Genomic DNA, 15,269 nt, shown 5'->3' with positions numbered 1-15,269 from the left:
TCATGCAACATGAGAAAATCAAACCCATATATATATATATATATATATATTGATCATAATTGATTAGCAAGAACTTCAGAATTGAGATTTTTTTAAATATAATGATGATACTAAATTTTTAACTAATAACATAATACAAACTACTTAAATACCTCACTATTAATTCATTTCTATTGGCTTAGAATTACTTTATTATCATTTTATTTTACTGTTTATGCTCAGATGAATGTTATTTTTAGCTGTTAATAATACTTCTAAGCTATTTATTGCGAGAACTAACTATCAATATTTCATAGCTTATCAAAATATCTTAAATCAAGAGTTATTAGTCTAATGACGTCCCAGCTAAATTTTAGAATTTATCTGTTCAAATGATGATAGATTTGATTCCCGAGAACCACAATTTTTAAGAGGTAAAATTACTTAAATCCAAAATCCAATTAGTAAAGTCCATTGGGATTTCGAAACCGGTTGGTATTTAAAATAAAATAAAATATCAATAGCTGAAAAAATAAAATAAGGGTATCCGAGCAAAATCCATAAAAAAAACATTGGAAGTTGTAACATCCCGAGCGCTGATGAGGACAGAGAGTGATCGCCGGTTCAAAGAGGCACGGACAAGGAGTGGCTCCTGACAAGCTTCCAGTGGAGGGTTACATGCATGAATGAATCGAATCGACACCCGAAAGAGAGGGATTCCAAAGACTGTGCAGGTATGAAACTGCATAGTTTGGGATAACTTATAAGAATTAATTGGTACTACCTATACTAACAAGATGCATCTGCTTTTCGGTAGCCCGGAACGAAAGAACTTCATAGTTAAACGTGCTTGACTTAGAGCAATTCTGAGATGGGCGACCTTTTGAGAATTTTTCCCAAAAAGTGTACGAATGAGGAAAAAGCACACTGAAAAGTCTTGTGCTAGTGTGTGGGGATAGCCATTGATTCTTGAAGCGGCTAGGCGATACGAGTGGTATCAGAGGAGGGCCTCTCTTCCAGTACGGTGTGGTTCGAGGACGAACCAGGCGGAAGCTGGTGGGTATGTAACATCCCGAGCGCTGACGAGGGCGGGGAGTGATCGCCGGTGCAAAGAGGCACGGACAAGGAGCGGCTCATGACAGGCTTCCAATGGGGGTTACATGCATGAATGAATTGAATCGACACCCGAAAGTGAGGGATTCCAAAGACTGTGCAGGTATGAGACTGCACAGTTTGGGATAACTTATAAGAATTAATTGGTTCTACCTATACCAACAAGATGCATCTGCTTTTCGGTAGCCCGGAACAGAAGAACTCCATAGTTAAGCGTGCTTGACTTGAAGCAATTCTGGAATGGGTGACTTCTTGGGAAGTTTTCCCGGAAAGTGTACGAGTGAGGAAAAAGCACATTGAAAAGTCTCGTGTTAGTATGTGGAGATAATCATTGATTCTTGAAGCAACCAGACGTTACAGAAGCTAAAACTTCATGATGAATATGATGAGTTGAAAGTTCAAGCTTTACTAATAAGATTTTCTTCCAAAAAAAAAGTGATTCAAAATTAAAAAATATTTTGAGTACTCTCATAATTCTGAATACTCCATATACACCATTTACTAAAAATAAAAAAATATTCATCTATTACCATTTATCCTACTCTTATTTTATGGTTAATGATATATATATATATATATGAGGAAAATATTTCTCAAATCATTTAAGATATATTTATCTTCGTTCACCCTAATATTATATTTTTTATTTATTTATTTGCTTATAGTACGATGTAAATAAAGTTATAATTTAATGATCCAAGATAAAGTTATCTAAAGTGACTTAAAAAACTATAAATTATATATATATATATATATACTTCTTATGTCAATCCAGATAATACATTTTGAAATAATACATAGAAAGTTAAGATTTGCATGACTTTTTTTTTATTTTAAATGCTAAGATCCTCGTGTAAATATACTTGCTGCAAATGAAATTATATAAAAATACTGAAATTATGGTCGCAAAATTCTTAAGTTGGTATCTGATATAATAGTTTTGTAGGGCATCTATCTGTGCAATGGTCTGACACAATTTTAAATCATTTGCACCGAAAATTGGACCAAAGACTAGTCCACCTGAACGTCACTGCGTACCATCTGAAGCGCACTGTAATAAAAATTATATTCATATCAAATTTAATTCGCACCCCCATCACGCAAGAGTATCACTTCCCTCTGCTATTCTGTTCTACGCTCTTCTATAAGGTGAATCTCAGAAACCTCACCCATGCTATGTCTTTTTGTTAAATCAGTAGAAAAATTTATGCTATTGATTTGTTGAAATATGATAATTGTGGTCTTGTATATTGATTCATCTTATGCCTGATTTTTTTATTTTGTTATTTATTTATTTTATTTATTTCTTGTTGCTGCATGAATCATGTGTCTGAGGTGAATAATGGGAAACGATTATATTTGCGAAAATCTTTGTCTAAACAACTGTTTTAGGAGAAGGGTTCAGCTTGGGTTCATTTGTTGTAATTGCTTGTAAGGTGTTTGATAAATGGCCTCTGAGGTAGCCTTTTTTAAAAGAAAGGAGGGAATGGTTTTTGCCGTTTCTGCCTCATTGATTTGGTTCTAAACTGTGATGTGGTTAGTTCTTGGACCCATCAGGATACACATTTTTTTATTAGTTCTTGGGAGGACAAGTTGACAATGACATAGAATGCCTTCAGCCATTGCTAAATGTAACTTTTAGTTTGGTCTTTTGTGTTGCTGAGAACTTCTCAAAGGAGAGCTTGTTCTATTAGTTCTGTTAGCATCTTTATGTACTTGTTTTTCTTGGTACTGGATCATGTTTAATTCATTGAAGCTGAATCTGGGGATGATAACATGTAAACAGAATTTTGGCTTTCTTGATTAAATGTTGTTCAGGGGGTCAAAGTGCAAGTTTAGCATCAAGTGCTTGAGGTTTGGGGCTGTTGTGAATCAATTTCATGGAATTGTTTCTCGTGATGAGAGTTTTGAGCAGCATTCTTTGTTATCCTGAGTTGTATGACCTTGACTTATGCTTCAAAATTATTGATTTCTGTCTTAACATCTAGCAGCTGGTTTTGTACAATATCAAAATGTGGGTTGCTTTAAATTTTGTGCATAGTTTTGTCTGAACTGCATGCTGTTTTGTTTCTAGCTGTATCCTTTATTTTGTTCTTAACTTGGGCTGTGGACATCGGAATTGGGATCTTATTTATGTTAGAGACCTAAGATATAAGGCCTTCATCTGTGAAAATCCAAGACTTTTTAGCTCTTTGCCATTAGGTGCCAGCTTTTTGTCAAAATCAGAACTGTTTATGCTTCAGCTGTGAACTCTTTTTAAAGTTAGCTCTATTGCTGAACTTGGATGGGTGTACTGAGAGCATGATGGTGGATTTTTGGAAAGATTTTGGGAGAGTGTATGCTAGCAAAAATAAGAGGAACCGTCAAGTTAGTTAGGAAAGTAAGGAAGACAGTCAGTCAGGATGGCAATTAGGTAGTTAAGCGGATAAGTAGCGGAAATTGTATGGGATGGCATTTTTTGGGAACACTTTGTAACCGAGCACATTGCTCCGTTGGAGGAGGTCACAGTCCTTGACTCAGGATACTGTAATAACAAAGCACTCTTCTCTCTCTCTCTCTCTCTCTCTCTCTCTCTTCTTTTCTTTGTATCTTTAGGTACTCGGTCTCCCTGAGTTCCTATCAGTAACAAAGAGATAGGAGTTATTTTGAATATTGAAACAAGTTGGCTTGGAATCAATGTCCAATGATTGGTTTTTGTGCGGTTCCTCTAGTCTTATGGAAGACTAGTACAAATCACATTCCCTTTCCATGTCTTTCTATTCCAGTATATTTTTGCTTAATTTGTCACTATTATTTGTTTCTTTTTATGCCATAAAAAGATAGGAGTTATTTGTTTCTAAACTGTTTTCACACGTAACTCTATGGTAACCTTTTAGGATGCAAGTTTCCATCTTTCCATGGACATAGTAATACCCCCGAATCTAATGTTTGCTTCAAAGACAAGTTCTTAACTAAAATATATATTCTTTTTCTGATCATTTCCCAATTCAAATAAAAATTAGTGGCAATTCCAAATTTTTTTGAATTTAATTGCCTCTTGTGTTCTTCCCCCAAGACTGTTGTGACACTTGCCTATGACATCCACTTACTAAAGCCTGTTCTCATGTTCACTGTATATTTGTGTTATTTTGTCAGTTAGACAACTAGGATCTTTCCGTTTTAATATTTTAGCGGCCAGAAATGGTTTTGATGGAGTTTGTTTCATCTGATTTAGTTTTATTAGTGAATTATGAACATTGATTTATGTTGTCAGATTGAATTTTCAGCATTTTGCAGGAAACATGTCTTGAGTTGTGTCCACTAGTTTGTCTCTAGCTGCTTATTGTATAAAGGAAGGAGATATCATGGAAGGAGACAGTAAGACTTGGGATGGAGATGACGCGCACAGCAAGAAAGAAAGTTGTTTGGTGAAGATAAAAGTGTTGTTTTTTGCTAGAGCCCGCGATCTTACTGGCCTGAGTGAGATGCCATTGGAAGTGCTATCTGGAAGTACTACTAATGATTGTTTGAAAAATATTCTTGCCAAGTTTCCAAGTTTGGAAGAAATACGAGGGTGCATGGTTTTGGCTCTGAACGAGGAGTATACAACGGAGTCAGCAATGGTTAAAGACAAAGATGAGTTGGCCATAATACCTCCAATAAGTGGTGGTTGAACAACTTAATTTATTACTGCAGTGTACTTCCACTTTTGTACTCTCGTAAATATCATTCTGAAAAATTCTGAATTTGAATAAATACTGATAAGTTTATAAGTAGTCATTTGAGGGTAATAAAGGTGTAGTTCTCAGGAGTTTAACCTTTCTCACCATACATGTTAACTGATAATTTTATTGGGGAGTGTAGGTTGATTGAAAATAATATTTTAACCAAGAAGTTCAACCTTTTATGATGTCCAACTCTATGAAATTACCCTTCCACTATGCGTAATGAGAATGATTGTAAATTGTATACTTTAAATAATTGTAACGACTTTAATGCAAGATTTCATTTGGGTTTGTTTTTTGTTTTTTCTGATTTATTAAGAAGGCCTCTTTGCTCTGAAATCATGAGCAGAAAAATAAACTAAGTTGCCTTTGACTGTTGTTTCTATCTATCCCTGTTTTGATTTGTGTATTTTACGCTTTTTTATGAGTTCCTTAACACGCAATTTGAGTTCATCTGGATATCCTTATCCTTTTCATTTTGTTATCTCTGGTATTTCATGCATAGGTGCTGTTGTAACATGCGTGTGTACTTGAAAATGTTCAGATGGCATATTCAAATTTGTTCTGATTCATATCGGAAAAGAGTGACTTGAGGAGCTTATAATGAAGTTGGATGCATCTAGAGAGCAATTCTGTAACAAGAACACCTTAGATTGATCGGATGAACTCAAGAGAGGGGATGAATTGAGTTTTATAAAAATAATTTACTAATTAAAAATTAACTCAAAGCAATAAATCAAGATAAGGATAGAGAGATATTAACACAATAGTTTTTACGTGAAAAATCCAAAGGGGAAAAAAACCACGGGCCCTAAAATCGAATACTAAAATTGACGGGCAACTCCACCATGAAACTTGCGTACAAAGAATTCTCTAGTATCCTAGTTTCTTATTCTATCCCTTACCCAAATATTCAACTGGTATCTTAGTTTCCTAGTACGAAATTCTAACCTTTTAGGATTCCGAAACCCTATCACACAAGGGTTCTCAAGTCACTTTCAATTTTTAAAGAAAAAGAGACAGGCTAGTATCCCAGTTTCCCAGCACAAGAACTGGTATCCAAGTTTCCCAGTAAAAACCCTAAAAAATGTCAAGAAGAAATTTACAACTAAATGATTTACCTCGGTGCTTCTTTTCCTGAAGCATATAGGTAATCTGAATTTCTATAGAGAAATATTCACTTTGCCAAAGGATAAATGTGTGAATATTGTTCTTGAGAAAACTCTTCAATTGATGTACAAGAAAGAATCTTAATCTTGAAAATCTAATTCTCTCTTTTCTTTCTTATATATTCTTCTCTCCTCTCTCTTTTGTATTTTCTACTCTCTTCTCTCTCTTGTATTTTCTCCTCTATGAAATAATATGCAATGAGCCCTATCTATAATAATAACATTTTCTCTCTCTCCTAAAAGCCCAAAAGATATAATATTTAAATTTGAAATCTTTTCTAAAATCTAACCAAAGATCTTTTACCCTTAAATGAAATTTTAAATGCAAATTTCAAATCTGAATTTTTTCAAATAAAAAATATGTAAACTGTAAATATCTTATTCTATTATGCAATGCAATCCTAATCAAATCTTTGGCAAAGAATATTTTATTTCTCTTACATGAAATCTAAAAGATTAAATATATCCTAAATTTTACTTGATCTCATGCTTTTCTCTCTCTTCATGATATCTTCCATATCTTCTCCAATCTTCATGCATTCTTCAATTATCTTGAATACTATTTCAAATCAGAATAAATATTATTCCGAAATCTCAAACAATCAGCTCATTAGTAATTTCAAGACAATAAAATATTATCAATTAAATTAACATTAAATTGATTGTCATCAAAACATATTTTAAATCAATTAAGAGTAAACACCCTTTTTGGTCCCTAGCAATATTAGCGAAATCCATTTTAGTCCCTGACAATATGAAAGTACCAAATTGGTCCCTAAAGTTATGAAAAAAGGGTCACGTTAGTCCTTCTGTCAACTCCTCCGTCACGGTCAAACTAACGGTGCCCATGTGGCACGTTATCTGCTGACGCGGACTCCACGGTGGACACGGTGGAAAGCTGGACGACGACATTTTGAATCAAAAGGATTGCAAAGCTTTCCAAAGGACCAAACGACGTCGTTTTATTCTTGAGAAATCAAGAGGCACCAACACTGCAAGTAACCGTGGAGACTCGTTTTTTTCACTAAGTTATTGCATATGATTGGAAGACCATTGTTGACCTCCACTGGAAGCTTCGTTGAACGGTGAGGGTTGTCGAAGACGGTGGTTGCAGGGAAGGCAATCGAGCGTGGACTTTGAAGGTTGTCGAAAGGCTGGTCCTGTGGTGGTGAAAGGAAGTTCGAGTGTGCTGGTTTTCTTACATGCAGTAAGGTAAGTGTTTTTTTAGAAAATCTTCAATATTTGTGGTCCCCCATCACCTCATGTTGTCTATTCTTTGTTGGAGGATAGTCCCCCATGTGCGCTCCATTGTGAGTTATCATGGTAAGGGTTTAAAAAAAAAATACCCATTTATGTATGTGGTCCCCTTCACTACCGGTTTGTAAAGTATATTGCCATTTTTAGTGCATTGTGGTCACCAATTTTTTAGTGCATGCATAATTTGTAAAGGTGCAATTTTTTTCCATGTTATTGGCTTGTCCCCCCTCTCGGCAGTGATGAGTTTGATGTATATGGTTATTGCCATTTTTTAAATTGGTTTGTGGACCCTGATGTTCGCATGAATTTATTGTAATTTATAGCCCTGTGTTGATTTTTTTTCCAGATGGATGAATACATAGTGATAAGATATCATCATGGGGTGTGTTGAAGAGAGATGATAAAGGGGTCCTAACCTATGTAAATGGAAAAGTGGTTGACTTACCTGAGATGGATGCTGACTTCGTCAACCTGCGTGACCTTAATACTCTGTTCAAGGGTTATGGGTATGAGACGTGTAAGCAAATGTTGTGGCTCATGCCAAACGCAACAGATTTAGATGTAGGTTTAAGGCCTTTGAATACGGACGCTGATATTGTGGAGATGGTCAAGGCTGCATTGAGTAATGGCAATCTCATAGAAATTTATTTTGAAGATTGCATTGCAACCCTTGTCTATGTTTCACCGGAAGAAGTTATTGCACATGCACATGAGGGTGGCAGTGGTGGGAAGGAGGATGAGGGTGGCAGTGGTGGATAGGAGGATGAGGGTGGTAGTGGTGATGGGTTGGAGGATGAGGGTGGCAGTGATGGTGATGAGGATGACAGTGGCAGTGGTCATGGGTTTTCTACTGATTCAGAAGATAGTGTGGAGGATGAGGCATATAAACCTCCTCCACCTATGTATGATACAGAAACAGAGAGTGAAGAGGAGTGCAAGGGGAAGGGTAAAGTTGTCGAAAAAAAAAGCAAAAAAGGAAGAAAAAAAAGCAGGTTGAAGAGTTGGCAAGGGAAAATACAATGGAAGAGGATGAGAAGTCAATGTCGTTCGAGGAGGGTGGGTATGGGTATAACTCTGAAGAGTTGAACACGCCTCCTTCAAGTGGTGCTGAAGAGGATGAAAAGGTTGTCAATCCAAAGTTTAATGTGCATGAGGAGTTTGGTCATGTACACTTAGAGGTAGGAATGGAGTTTGAGTCTTCAATTATTTAAAAATACTGTCAAAGACTACAGTATTGATCTAGGAAGACAATTCAAGTGGCTAAAGAATGACAAAGTGAGGGCCCGAGCAAAGTGTAGTAATGATGAATGTGATTGGATGATTTACTGTTCGTGGAACAACAAAATGAAAGCTATAGCAGCAATTTGTCACAATAATGAGCCAGCCGAGAACTATGTCCATCAATGGGATACAGTTGATGCATTGCATGCCACATATGAGCACACCTTAAACCCAGTGAACTCGGACAAGTATTGGCCTGCATCTGATGAACCCAAACCTCTTCCACCAAAACTGAAAAGGCCAATTGGGCGACCCAAGAAACACAGGAAGAAGGACCCAACTGAAGACCAAGGGAGCATGACAAAGAAAGTTAAAAGGACATATGAAGCCAAGTGTAGTAAGTGTGGTCAGACTGGACACTATGGCAAGAGTTGTAAGGGGCCACCAGCTTCCAAAACAGACAAGAGCCAAGCAAGACCACAATCTGTGAGGATTGGCACAGACTCAGTAAATGAAATCCCATTAAGTCAAGGAGGCCCGTCAGAAATTGGTAGTTCTCAGGCACAACAAGTCAACTTGAGAGGATGCAGCCCACCTCCTTCAAATCCAGAAGAAGCAAATGCAGTGTTGACTGAAGAGACAATGAAGGCAGCCATCACTGGCACATGAAGCAGATTTATGCACTTCATGACAACACCTGGTTTCATGCCACCAAGGCGATCCTCAAGAAAATGAGCTGCTGATGAAGAAGAACAAGGGAGTAGTGCATGAGCCAACTGAAAAGGAGTGGATATAATGCCCTTTTTTTGTAAATTCTGGCCATTTTTTTGGAGGCCTTTTACAGATATAATGTAATCATTTTGATGCATAGCCAAGACTGTATTTATAGGCCTCACTTATGATTCCTATTAGTTGGCTTTTATTTGTAATGCACTACTGTTTTGTAGTTCTAGGAAGACAATTATTGTGGATACTGGTTATATTCTATACATGCATGTTAAGTGCCATTTATTTTGGTTGATGGTTGATGAATGATGCAGGGTTGATGCATGTTATTATGCACTACTGTTTTCCTGTTTTTTAATTTTTAATTTTCTGATCATCTGTTTAATTTTGGACTGTTTTTTAATTTTGTCCTATGTTTGGACATATTGGACAGCATCTGTAACTGAAATGTGTCTTCTGTTTTGAACTTGTACTGGACAGCATCTGTTTTGAAATGTGACTATTTTGATCTGTTTGGGGACCAATTAGGGTCGCGTGCATTTTGTTAGGGACCAAAATGGTCCTCGTGCAATTTGTCAGGGGCCAATATGGCAGTATTTATTTTGCCCTGGTGCACAACTATGGCCCTTTTAAATATGGAACTTCTATAACAGCAATTTCATGATTTATGCATCTATATCTGTACATGGCTTATTCATTCCATGCATAACTATGCAATAAGTTAGGGACCATTAAGTCCACTGTGCATTTTGTCAAGGACCATAATGTGTCTCGAGTAACATTGCCAGGGACCTAAATGGCCCTCGTGTTTTGCAATCGATAACAACATTATGCATATCAGTATGCAACTTCCGTATGTGCAATTCATGAGTTATGCATCTCTATCAGTAGCAATCTAATTAGGCCATATGATAATACACACAAACAGATTGGAACTAACACATAATTTGAATAACATAAAGAAGGAGTACTCATTACAATTCACTGAAGGAAAAATACATTTGGGTCACTTGTTTTCACTTTTACCACACTAACAACAAACATACATATCATTATCACAGCAACACAAGCACCTAAGACCCTAGCTGACCTATCAACTGTCATAATTTTTTTGTCCATCCTATCTAACTCCTCCACCATCTTCAGGTATACATCATTCAGTTTTCTTTCCTGCTGATGAAGCTTCATTCCTTGCTCAGTAATCTTCACATCTTGCTCTCTCATCATCATCTCCACATACTTCAACTTGAAGTTCATTTCAGCAACATCCAACTCCACAGTGTGAATTCTTGCTTCTTCCAGTTCCATGGGTTCATTACACATGTCATCTACCCATCTAAAAAAATCACAATAGGGCTTCTTCTCCTAAAAAAAATAAACACCATGGTTAGCAAGTGTTCCAACTCAATAAAGGGGCAGATTACAAATTCGTACCTTGAAATTAGGACACCCAAGGAAAGCCCTGTTTGGGTTCCTCTCAGTTTTGGAGGTATAGACAATACTTTGTCTCCCACATTTGCACCTCCAACCAGTGATCCTTGCCATTGTTCTTCCCCTATTGATTTACTCCCACTTGACCCCCATGCCAGAAGAAACACTCATCTTCTCTCACGCCCAGAAATCCGGTTGATGGCTTAATGTCTTTCATCGAGTTTCAATCATCAAAGTGAAAACATTCTGGGGGCGTTTTGTTGTTTGCAGATTTGCTCATCAATTTGGGGGATGGAGTTTCCGGTTTAGGGTTCGATTGAAGGCATTTGGGTTTTTTTCAATTTTAGGGTTCATTATTTGGGTTTTATCAATTAATTGGATTCAAGTAAAACGACGTCGTGCTTTCTATGGGTGCCCACCGTCATCGTCCAGCTTTCCACCGTGTCCACCGTGGAGTCCGCGTCAGCAGATAACGTGCCACATGGGCACCGTTAGTTTGACCGTGACGGAGGAGTTGACAGAAGGACTAACGTGGCCCTTTTTTCATAACTTTAGGGACCAATTTGGTACTTTTATATTGTCAGGGACTAAAATGGATTTCGCTAATATTGCTAGGGACCAAAAAGGGTGTTTACTCATCAATTAAACAATTGCGGTATAACAAATATCCGACAATTTCCCCCTTTTTGATGATAACAACCAATTTATGCCATGTACCAAGAAAAATTAATTCATCACAAATATAACATGAATGCTTAATGATGATTGCATCAACACTATTCCCCTTGACTTTGTTAAGCTACAACTAAATTATTATTCACAAAATATGGCATCCATATCCATTTTTTCCCTTTTGGCATCATCGAGAAGATGAAGAGTAAACACTCAAATTAAGGAAGAAAACATGTCAAGGTAGCATGAATAGGGAGTAATAGCTCAATAGTGAAAAACAGTGAAGAATAAGAATATAGAAAATGATGAAAGGCAACAAAGGAAAATATTCCAAAGCATATATAATAACAATGCAGTAATTTGCCTTTGCACTCAACTTTAGAATCACTATTGTTTCTTATTCTCTAAGCTTTTCATAGGCTTGTACCTCATGACTGCTCTCCACTCTTAGTGTTGGAATTTTCATAAATCACTAAATCAATAGGACTTTAAAGCTTGTAATGTAACAGGTGGATATGAACAAAAATAAAATAGTATCAGGGTAGGTAGAAAATAGATAAGGGATAGTATGGTTATGCATAGTCCCTAAATCTTATCTTTTGATATTCTCAATACTATTTCCCATCATGAAGATGTCTTTTTCTTTTTCTATTTTTCTAATTTTCCATTTTCATATGACTAACACTCAAAAACATGATTTTTTTTACTTTGAAACTCAAATGAAACTTGTTCCCCCTGAATTTGATATTCATTTTTTTTCATTCCTTTCTCCTTTTCTTTTTCTCATTCTCACTTTTTTAGTTTTCTTTCTTTTTCTCATTCACATTCTTTTTCTTTTTCCTTTTCTCATTCCCCCTATGCACTTTTCTTTTGTACTCTAACAATTCATCCACTCAATCTAGAAACTATGCATACACATATATAAAAAAGGTTTGTAACAGTTAAAACACAAATGGCTGCATATGAGATTTAATAAAAAAAATAGGCTTAAGGCTCAAATGGGGTTACTAAGGATAAAAATTACTGATAAGGTTGGCTTGAAAAGCTCAAACGACCAAAGAAGGCCTATATTCTTTTCAATTACTCATGAAACATCCTAACTAGCGAGCATTAAGCTTCACTTATACAAGTTCTAGATTGCTTCCTCACAAAGAAAATCACACATAGATATATATCCTCATAAACATGGCAATCAACCACAAAGTTAAAGCATACACTTCAGAATGCATGTAACAAGAAATCATCTGAAGTGAATGGTGAGGCAAATACAATTGAATATGGTAGTGAAGAAGAAAATATGTCAACAAATATCAAGAGTGTTTTATCTATCATCAAAACTAGCCAATCATTTGGGGGAGAAAAAAGTTCTCAATCAATTATATATATATATATATATATATATATATATATATATATATATATATATATATATATATATAGTACATATCTCAAGCTTTCCAATAAAGTATAGATCACTGAAATTGGAGTTCTACAACTCAAGATATAACTAGTTAAAGTATGCTATCTAAAAATAGAGTAATCAACATTTCTTATGCTCATGTGCCTTGCCCCTAGAGTGTAGGTTACTTGCCAATTTTACTTATGCTCATGATTTTACCTTTGTACTTGTCAGCAAAAGTCACACATCCATACTAGAATGTTAGAGAAAGAGAAATCTGGAAACATCTCTTGACATATTCTTAGAATAGCCATTGTCAAGGTACTGTGAGCTGTTCCCCCTCACTCCAACCTGTATTCTTAAATTCACTTGTTAGGTTTGGGAACCCAGTCTAGCTTGGGTCCTTTTCTCTTTGCAACAAAATTAGAAAGTACATCTTTTTTAATCCATATTTGTTTTACTTTGCATACAGAAATAATTTTTTTTAATACAATAAAATTTTTATTTTTAATGTATGAGATATTCTTTTCATAAGCATTGAATCTAGCCATGCAATCATATTTCAAATGTCCTACATTATCACAATGAAAGCATACTTTTTTCTCATCCACATCTACATTCTTATTTTTTGTTTTCCAAGGAGTTTCTTATTTTCATCAAATCCTAACCCATGCCTAGTTTTATTGCAATTCTTTTTTAGCCAGTCAACAACATTAGGTCTATCTTCCTCTTGAATCCAAAGGGAAATTTCTAGCTTATTTTGGAGGTCTTGTTTCTCTTTAGTAAGCTCTTTTACCTTGCCCTCCAATAGGTCAATCTCTTTATCCACTTGAGTATCACTTATTACAGCATATTCCTCTTTCTTAGTTTCTTGCAATTTCCCTATCAAAGAGGCATTCTTACTTTTTAGTTCAGAAGTAGTACTCTTAAGCCTAATGATTTCCTCTTCAAGACTATTATTTGATTTCTTCAAATCTTTGTTAGCCTTAAAGAAGTTCTTAAGCTCATTCTTCATTTTGCCAAAACCATCTAAAAACTCATCATTGTACTCACGCATTTTTAAGTATTCATCTATTACAAAATCTAATTCTTGTATCAAATGCTTCTTGGACAACTTATGCATGGATGATCTTAGCTCAAGAAAATTTTCCTCTTGGTCTTCATCTTCAGAGTTAGTTCCAGCCATAAGACAAAAGTTTACTTCAGTCTCACTGCTTTCAGAGTCTTCTTCTTCTGATTCAGAGTCACTCCAAGCAGCCATCATTGCTTTCTTGAACTTTTTCTTCTCAAAGTTTTTGTGTTCTTTTTCCTTATTCTCTTTCTTGACTTCTTGCTCTAATCCAGGACAATCCTTGACCCTATGATCTGTTTTACCATACTTATAGCAACCATCATTAGTTTTAAAAGACGAGTGTTTGGATTTTACGTACTTGTTGTTTGAGCTCCAATTGTATTTTGGTTCTTGAAGTATTTTCCGAATTTTTGCATAAGCATAATGATTTCCTCCTCATCATCTGAATTATCATTAGCCTCCTTGAATTGAGCTTTTAGAGCTATACATTTATCCTTCATTCTCACATCATCTCGTAGGTTTGGGTTACGAGGTCAATATCTGGTGGTGGTCGAGGTACTTGGGGGGCTTCAATAGAGTAGGAGAGGGCTGGGGCTTGGTGGGCTCCATATTGGGGTTGTCTAGGGATTGCAACCGACCCCTGTGGTTGATTGGCGACAACATGATGAGGGTGCGGGGGGTAACCAAGGAACGGATAACCAGTTTGGAATGGTGCGGGGAAAAGAGCAGCCACGTTATGTGTGTAAGGCTTGGGGGGGTATGTGGCGATTATGGGGACTCGATGATCGTTATATAGCGCTGCGGGTTGGCTTGGAGCCGGTTGGGCATGATGGGCGAGTGGAACGACCTGTGGGACGGCAGTAGGGAAGGGCATTCCAAAGTGGACACCAGGAGGTGGGGGTTGGTTTGTGACTAAGTTTTCTCCTTGCATTTCCTGTATTGCCACACGATGACCTACCTGTATTGCTCTGAGGCCAGCCGCTGGTAACTAGGGGCCTACAGATTGTAGTACTGGGGGAAGAGTTTCAGCGGCTGCTCGCCCCGCTGGGGCTGAGTGCATGGAAGGGGGAGAGTTGGAGCGCACAGTTTGCACATGTCCTTCTGGGGTTACTGCCCTTGCTTGTTCTGCTCGTCGAGTTGTGACATCCATGTTAGCGTTTTGAAAACGGTAAGTGTTTTGTGGATTTTTGGTAGAAGAATGGGAATAAAAGTTTACGGTTTCCCACAGACGGCGCCAATGTACCGATGGGATCTATATGCCCACTATCTCCTGTTCTGGATGGCCCAAACACTAAAGTGGCCCATCTGTCCAGGCCCAATCCTTGGTCCCAACCCGCGTCAGCCCTAAGGGCTGACGTGGACCCTCACGTCCCCCAACCATGCTGCTTGCCCAAGGGATACACCGAAATGTCCCACCTTGGGACGCTAACCACCAAAAGAAGGGCGCCCAGGCACCGTAAAGGGAAACTGCCCCTTTGCCCAATATTGACATCGCCAGATGCAGAAGGCACAGCGCTGCCACAATG

The 15,269-nt window shown here is 37.0% G+C and overlaps 1 protein-coding gene across 3 annotated transcripts; it reads left to right on the top strand.

Moving 5' to 3' along the window:
- The first annotated feature begins 2,045 nt into the window (after positions 1–2,045).
- Positions 2,046–5,045, top strand: LOC133286065 (molybdopterin synthase sulfur carrier subunit). Of its 3 annotated transcripts, none has more exons than XM_061483408.1 (2): positions 2,046–2,241; positions 4,359–5,045. In XM_061483408.1, the coding sequence occupies exon 2, from the start codon at positions 4,437–4,439 to the stop codon at positions 4,743–4,745; it is 309 nt and encodes a 102-aa protein (XP_061339392.1). In that variant the 5' UTR covers positions 2,046–2,241; positions 4,359–4,436; the 3' UTR covers positions 4,746–5,045. The 3 variants fall into 3 exon arrangements, with proteins under 3 accessions (XP_061339392.1, XP_061339393.1, XP_061339391.1); XM_061483409.1 differs by having other exon boundaries at positions 4,346–5,045; XM_061483407.1 differs by having other exon boundaries at positions 2,047–2,241; positions 4,369–5,044.
- Positions 5,046–15,269: the final 10,224 nt, after the last annotated feature.

Source organism: Gastrolobium bilobum, unplaced genomic scaffold (genome assembly GCF_033153095.1).
Source record: "Gastrolobium bilobum isolate Gb01-03AN ecotype WA unplaced genomic scaffold, APGP_CSIRO_Gbil_v1 utg140729, whole genome shotgun sequence".
Taxonomy (NCBI): domain Eukaryota; kingdom Viridiplantae; phylum Streptophyta; class Magnoliopsida; order Fabales; family Fabaceae; genus Gastrolobium; species Gastrolobium bilobum.
The sequence above is the reverse complement of the archived record's forward strand: the minus strand, read 5'-3'. Positions and strand labels throughout refer to the sequence as shown.

Bases quoted from the DNA above. Each gene is read 5' to 3' on its own strand.
- LOC133286065 (XM_061483408.1), top strand. From the start codon at position 4,437: ATGGAAGGAGACAGTAAGACTTGGGATGGAGATGACGCGCACAGCAAG.